Raw genomic sequence first — 7,306 nt, 5'->3', positions numbered from 1 at the left:
TGCCTCTGCCTCTGCCTCTGCCTCTGCCTCTGCCTCTGCCTCTGCCTCTGCCTCTGCCTCTGCCTCTGCCTCTGCCTCTGCCTCTGCCTCCAAAGTGCTGGGATTAAAGGTATTTGCCACCACAGCCCATCTAGTTCTCCAGGATGTGGGTCCTGGGGGTCAAACTCAGGTCCTCAGGATACTTACAAACTCCTAGCCTGGCTCTCTTCTAGGGTCTGGAGGATCCAGAACGAAGCAGGAACTTCTGTGGAGAAGGCAATAAAACAACGTAATGACTACGTGCAGTATGTTAGAAGGCAATAAAGGGTTCAGAGGACTAGTAAGCAGGAAGAGGGGAAAGGGGGGCAGGTGGCTTGTGTTGTAAAAGGGGAGGGCCTGGGTCCTCCCCAAGAGAGACGCTGTGCTTCAGAGTCCAGACAGGAAGATGCAAGTTTATTTTATTACTTGTGCTGGAGATGAATCAGCCTGCCTCCATCTTGGGCTTGTAAGACATCTTAATGTATAGACAAGCTAGGCTCCTGCCTGTTCACGCTTAACCTTCTGTTTCTCAAGGATCAGGCCATGTCCCGACTATAACCTCAACTGTAAATGGTTCCACACTGCCTATGCCAGGGAAACAGCAGCCATGTCTTTGTTTCTTTAAATGTATTTATTTTCTATCCCAACTGCAGTTACCTCTCCCTCTTCTCCCCCCAGTCCCTGCTCCCCTCCCCCTCCCTCTTCCATGTCTTTGTTTGGAAATATTGTTATGACCATCTTGCTACCCTACCTTCGTTTCAAAAGGTTATAACTTGTTGTTATGACGACCTTGTTACGTTCTGCTCCTGTAACCCCACCTATTTGTCCGCTAAATCCCCCTCTTTGGAAACCCCCTACCTATGAGCTATAAGAGCCCTTATCTTTCCCATGTCCAGGGCTGACTTTTTGAACTCCACCTTACAGAGAGGCCCCCTGTGTATGTGTTCAAGAATAAGAAAGTTGGCTTTAATTAATCGTTTGCTCTAATTAATTTGGCCCTGATGATCTGGGTCAGTGGTCTTTCTCCTTGAATCTTTGGGATTAACACTGGGTTGGAACACAGGGCCTCAAACATGGCCAGCACGTACCCAACCAAGGGCCTCCTCATCCCAGCACAAGAGTGAAAATTTCTTCATTTCTTTTTTTGAGGGTCTCACTGTTGTAGCTCAGGTAGGCCCCACACTCACTCTCTCCAGCCTCTGCCTCCCGAGAGATGAGATCACAAGACCGTGAAAGCATACCTGACTCCAGAGTGAGGATCCTAATGTGGATACGATGGTGTTCCCTTCTAATCCCAGCACTTAGGAAGTGGACATAGGAGGGTCAGGAGTTCAAGGCCAACCTCAGACCCTCAGGTTCATAGTGAGTTCAAAGTCAGCTTGAACTATCCAGAACGAAGATATAAAACCTATCTAAAAAGAAAGAAAGCAGAGAAGAAAGAAATTGGAAACAGCAAGGATATTGACAGGTTCAGGCAGTTCTGCAGGTAGAGGGAGTTGAAAACCAGAACACCTGCTATAAGAGGCCAAGGGCAGATATATTTTTTTTAAGATTTATTTGTTTTATGTATATGAGTACACTGTTGCTGTCTTCAGACACTCCAGAAGAGGGCATTGGATCCTATTACAGATGGTTGTGAGCCACTATGTGGTTGCTGGGAATTGAACTCAGGACCTCTGGAAGAGCAGTCAGTGCTCTTAACCACTGAGCCATCTCTCCAGCCCCTGATTTTTTTTTTTCTTTTCCTTTTTTCTTTTTCTTTTTTTTTCGTTAAGATATGAGAAAGAAGCCGGGTGTGGTGGTGCACGCCTTTAATCTCAGCACTCAGGAGGCAGAGGCAGGCTGATTTCTGAGTTCGAGGCCAGCTTGGTCTACAAAGTGAGTTCCAGGATAGCCAGGGCTACACAGAGAAACGCTGTCTCGAACTCCCTCCCCCCCCAAAAAAAGATATGAGAAAGAAAAGGAAAGAAAACAAAACCTTAATTGCTTTTTTATTTGTTTTTACTATTTTGATAGAAACGGTGTAGACTATGCTGTCATCAAACTATGTAGTAGGCAGTGGCTTTGAACCCATGATCCTCAAGCTTTGGAGTTGTAAGTGCTGGCATTAAAAACCGGCAACACCACTTCCTATTTGGCATATTTTTGGTCTTTGAAACAGGATCTCTCTTTGTAGCCCTACCTCTCCTGGAACTCACTCTGTAGACCAGGCTGTCCCCAAACTCTTAGAGATCCACTTGTCTCTGCCTCCCAAGTGCAGTGGGATTTGAACTCAGGACCCTTGAAAGAGCAGTCAGTGCTCTTAATCGCTGAGCCATCTCTCCAGCCCTTGAGTGTCATTTCATAGCATCTGTCATTCCTGTCTGTGCCTTTACATGCTTCTGTTAAAAGGCATATTATATATCTTGTCTTTTCCCTAGTAATATTTTCCTTCTTAAAACTGGGTCTCGTGTAGCCCAGTCTGGCCTGTGGCCTTGAACTTTTGACAGTCTTGCCTCACTCTCTCCAGAGCCTCAACCTGCAGTTTCCTTTGAAACCACTTCTGGCATTAGTCCTTCTCTGTAGGGCAGTGTGTGGCACCAAAAACTTGATTGTCATGGTCACCAGGGCCCAATTCCTAGGCTGTGGCGTGGGAGTTTCATGCCCTGCACCTCCGACCTGACCCGCTCCACACCCCGAAGAGCCCCAGCTCGTCTCCTCCCTCAGTCTTTCACTCAGTGATCACAATTCCGTTGCCCTTTTGTTCATTCAAATAAGCCATATTTTTAAGCCCTGGCCATCCGCCAGTCACTGATCTCGGTCCGGATGTTGCAGAGAGAACCCATACAATGGTCCTCTGCTGCAGAGGAGCTAGAGTCTGAGTTGCTTGTGGTTTTTGTAAACCACCCCACCAACCATGGAGCAAGGCACAGAATTAGTAAAGCGACTGGATCTTTCTTTCTTTCTTTCTTTCTTTCTTTCTTTCTTTCTTTCTTTCTTTCTTTCTTTCTTTCTTTCTTNTCTTTCTTTCTTTCTTTCTTTCTTTCTTTCTTTCTTTCTTTCTTCCTTCCTTCCTTCCTTCCTTCCTTCCTTCCTTCCTTCCTTTCTTTCTTACTTTCTTTCTTTCTTTCACCACATAAACCATACACCAAAACTTCGTGCTAACAAATTGTTGAGCTGAATACCACAAAAGAGGACTGGACTGAATTCTGAAACCCTAGGTTCCACAGTCCACTGACCTGGCCCCTCTCCAGCTTCCCATGCAGTTAATAGCTGAAGCCCTCAGGCTGTGGTTTGGCTGTTTCTGTCTCTGAGGCTAAGCTGTCCAGCTCCTCAGCGCCTAGGACCTCCTCACACTGACCAGCTTTGCTGCCTCCTGCTGCCAGCCTGTACCTCCTCCTTTCCAGAAGGCCACATAATAACCGTTCACCCAGCTGACGTGTCACTGTGTGTCATTTCCAGGATTCCATTCCCAACACCCACATGGTGGCTCACAATTCAGTGTTCCTGGGGATCAGAAGTTCTCTTCTGATTCTCTCTCTCTCTCTTTCTCTCTCTCTCTCTCTCTCTCTCTCTCTCTCTCTCTCACACACACACACACACACAGATGCAGGCAAAACACTTCATATACATAAAAATGTAAAACAAGTTACTTACTGATATTATGAAGATCATTGCTAATCAATTCTTACCTCTCCTGTCAATTCCCTGAAATACTTTGTTTCTAGACAGTGGAAAGGCACAGTATTCTTACATGTGTTATGAGACTGGGTTTCTCTGTGTAGCCCGGTCTGTCCTGCAGCTTGCTTTGTAGACCAGGCTGGCCTCAAATTCGAATTCACAGAGATCCTCCTGCCTCTGCATCCTAACTGTTTGGATGAAAGGTGTGTGCCATCAACGCCCAGCCCAAAATACCTTATTTTTTTGTTCAGCCCTGGTTGTCCAGAAACTTACTCTGTAGACTGGGCTGGCCTCAAACTCTGAGATCAGTTTGCCTCTGCCTCCCAAGTGCTAGGATTAAAGACGTGTGTCACCATCATTGCTAGGCACTCCCTTTTTAGGCACTCTTTTTAGAAAGAGTCTCAAACAAACAAACAAACAAAAAAAGTCTTTTGTACCCCAGACTAGACTTGAATTCACTATGTAGCTGATCTATGTTTTTTGTTTTTTGTTTCTTTTTGTTTTTTTCGAGACAGGGTTTCTCTGTGTAGCCCTGGCTGTCCTGGAACTCACTCTGTAGACCAAGCTGGCCTCAAATTCAGAAATTTGCCTGCCTCTGCCTCCCAAGTGTTGGGATTAAAGGATTGCACTAGCACTGCCCGGCCACAGGATCTCATTTTGTAACTCAGGCTGGTCTTGAACTTGCAGTGATTGTCCAGCCTCACCCTCCCTTGTGCTGGTTTTACAAGCGTGAGACTGTTTCAGCTGTTTAAGCTTTGTGTACTGAGCTTTGGTGAGTATAACCATCAATTGCACCACTTAAAATGACTGTCATCCAGGAAGGCCCGGCGACCCTTTTCTGCCCACTCTCTTGGGTACTTTCTCTGGAGTAAAGACTATTTTGAACGTGTTAAATTTGTATTTTCAAAGGATCTATTTGGCTGTTGTGCAAAAGAAAGACAATCAGGCTTGAAGTGCAGACTTGTCGCCTAGCAACCAGACTCTCTCAGGGGCCCGGGTCTGGCTTGCTGCAGGATGAGGCCCCGCCCTTTCGGCACTCTACCCCGCCCCTCTTCTCTCACTAGCGGGAGAGTGCTGGCGGCCCCGCCCACCTTCCGGCCCCGCCCCTCACGGGAGCCTCGCGTATCCCTGCGACCCGCAGGGGCGGGCAGATGCTTCTTATTGGTCAGCTTTCCGGAAGCTGAGTTGATTTGGTTTGGCGAGCGCAGCGTTGCTGGACGCGCGTGGCTTCCGCGCGTGGCTCCCGCGCGTGGTGCGGAAGGGACGAGGCCAGGGCGGCATCGGGGGTCCGGGAGCCGGCGCTCCTCCAAGGCTGGCGGGAGCGGGCCTCAGTTTCTACCGGGAGACGAGCGTAGCTTCCAGAATTGGAGCCTAGGCCCTCCCGCGCGGCTCGGCTGCAGGTTTGGCTTGTCAGAGGCTGAGAAGGGACGGAGGTGGCTCGGGTCCCCCCCACCCCATCACCGCTCGCAGGCCCCCGTGCTTGGCAGCCTCTCCGGTCTCCAGAGCCCTAGCGCAGGATGTTCGTGCTGGTGGAGATGGTGGACACGGTGCGCATACCCCCGTGGCAGTTTGAGCGGAAACTCAACGATTCCATTGCTGAGGAGCTGAACAAGAAATTGGCCAACAAGGTACTGGGCCCTCGGGCTGCCCGGCAGTGTCCGGACCGGTCCTACTGCTAGTCTGGCTGTCGCCTGGTTCACCCTTGGCCTTGCACACTTAACATAACTAAATGTCAGGGTTTCTTTTTTCCTTCGCATCCTTATAAACCAGACTTGGGTGACAACGTGTACCCAAGGGAGTAAATGGGCCGGGCGAGGTAGTGCACACCCGTAATCTCAGCTTCTTGGACTGTTGAGGCTTTTTGACAGCCCTGGGTTCGAGGCCAGCGTGGGCAATATAGTTAGCCCTTGACTCAGACAAATTAAAAGCACCGAAGCTGCTGGTGGTAGCGCATGCCTTTAATCCCGTAACTCAGGAGGCAGAAGCAGGCGGATTTCTGTGAGTTCGAGGCCAGCATGGTCTACAGAGGGAGTGCTAGAACAGCCAAGGCTACAGCGGAGAAACCCTGCCTCAAAAGAAACAAACAAAAAGCATCAGAATGCTGAACAGGGCTTGAATTTGCTTGACATTCGCGGAGTCACTGGTTCGATTCTCAGGATTGCCAGAAAACAAAACGGAGAGAGCGTGTATACAAAATGGGTTTGTAAAACAGAAACCGGAACATGCCTGTTTCCTCGTTCAATTACTGTGTTGTCTTGGCCAAGTCACCCTCTCTGGGCCTCCGCTTGTGTTATCTGTGTTGCCCACAGTGTGAGAATAGAGGTCAGGGGGTCTCTGGAATTGAACTCAGCTGTCAGCTTTAGAGGGAGGCAGCATCGGCCCCTTTCTTGTATTCATTTGTTACTGTGTTTTTTCCCTTTCTATGACTACAGGGGCCTTCTCGGACTTGATCCTTTCACTCTCTCCAATGGGAGACACAGCTCTGCCCTTGTAGCCTAGTGAGAAAAAGTTGGCTTGAGAATGTCTTGTTGTAATGAGCTGGGGTAAATGCCATGAAGGACAGGCATTCACACAGTGGGGAACAGAGGAGTGTCACCCGGGATGAAAGAGATTGGTGACTTCTGAGGAAACAGCCATTGCCCTGAGAGCTGATGGTGGGAAGACACCCAAGTAGTGCCTTGGACAGGCCTTTCTGTGAACTTTTCGCTTTGGGACTGTGTCCAGGCTTTTGGGCCTGTCAAGCGGGTCACTACTGGAGTGGATGTAGCAAAGTAGAGAGACTCTGTTTCGATGGTTGGAGCAGGTTGGGTGTAGAGCTGTGGAGGCAGTGCAGTTAGCACGTGCAAAGGTCCTGAGGCAGGAGGGGCACAGAATGCTGGTGTAGCTGGAACAGAAATGTAGACGGAAGCCAGACCACAGAGCCCTGGAGGGCCTTATAGTCCAAGCTGTTCTTTACAGGTCGGTAGGAGGTGATCTTCAGAGAGCCAGAAAGAAAGAGCGAGTTTGGCTTTTACAGGAGACAGGTCCTTTTACAGGAGACTGAGGCCCTAGGAGAAGGTACACACACAGATTTGAGGCTTGTCACATGGAGGAGTGTTGCGGCCCGCCCGCGGTCCACAACACGAACGGTTCAACTGAAAATGGCAGTTCAGGCTGAAAGAGAGGAAACTAGACGGGGCGGTAGAAACAATGGAGTCAAGACAAGACTCTGATCAAGACTCTATTTAATATTTCCAGACACCCAGTTTATAAAGGAAGGGGGAGGGAACCCAATTTCCCGCCAAGTAACTCAGGGTCCAGTAGCAGGACGAACACGTGTGTGCCTCCAGACGGCAAAGGCAGGTTCCAGCAGTAGGTAGGCGTGGCAGGACGAATGAGCCGGTAGCTCCACCCTTGAGCAGGCAGGTTCCAGGCTGGGGGAAGGGAGGCCACAGAGGAGGAGAGAACTCACTGACAATCCTTTAACTTTTTTTGAGACAGGATCTCACTATGTAGCCTTGGCTGGCCTGGAACTTGCTATAGGCTAGGTTGCCCTTTCAATCCCAGAGAACCGCCTGCCTCTGCCACCCAGGTGCTAGGATCAAAGGTGCATGTCACACCCAGTCTTAGTTGTCAATCCCAGAGAACC

General features: G+C 49.3%; 1 protein-coding gene across 1 annotated transcript in view; it reads left to right on the top strand.

The window, feature by feature from the left end:
• The first annotated feature begins 4,882 nt into the window (after nucleotides 1–4,882).
• The window catches only part of Polr3h (RNA polymerase III subunit H), an 11,749-nt gene continuing 9,325 nt past the window's right edge, over nucleotides 4,883–7,306 (top strand). Inside the window, exon 1 of the mRNA XM_021183608.2 lies at nucleotides 4,883–5,306. Within this exon, the coding sequence (XP_021039267.1) occupies nucleotides 5,196–5,306 (111 nt within the window). The 5' untranslated portion in view covers nucleotides 4,883–5,195. The remainder of the gene's footprint in view (nucleotides 5,307–7,306) is intronic.

Source organism: Mus caroli, chromosome 15 (assembly GCF_900094665.2).
Source record: "Mus caroli chromosome 15, CAROLI_EIJ_v1.1, whole genome shotgun sequence".
Lineage (NCBI taxonomy): Eukaryota > Metazoa > Chordata > Mammalia > Rodentia > Muridae > Mus > Mus caroli.
The sequence above is the reverse complement of the archived record's forward strand: the minus strand, read 5'-3'. Positions and strand labels throughout refer to the sequence as shown.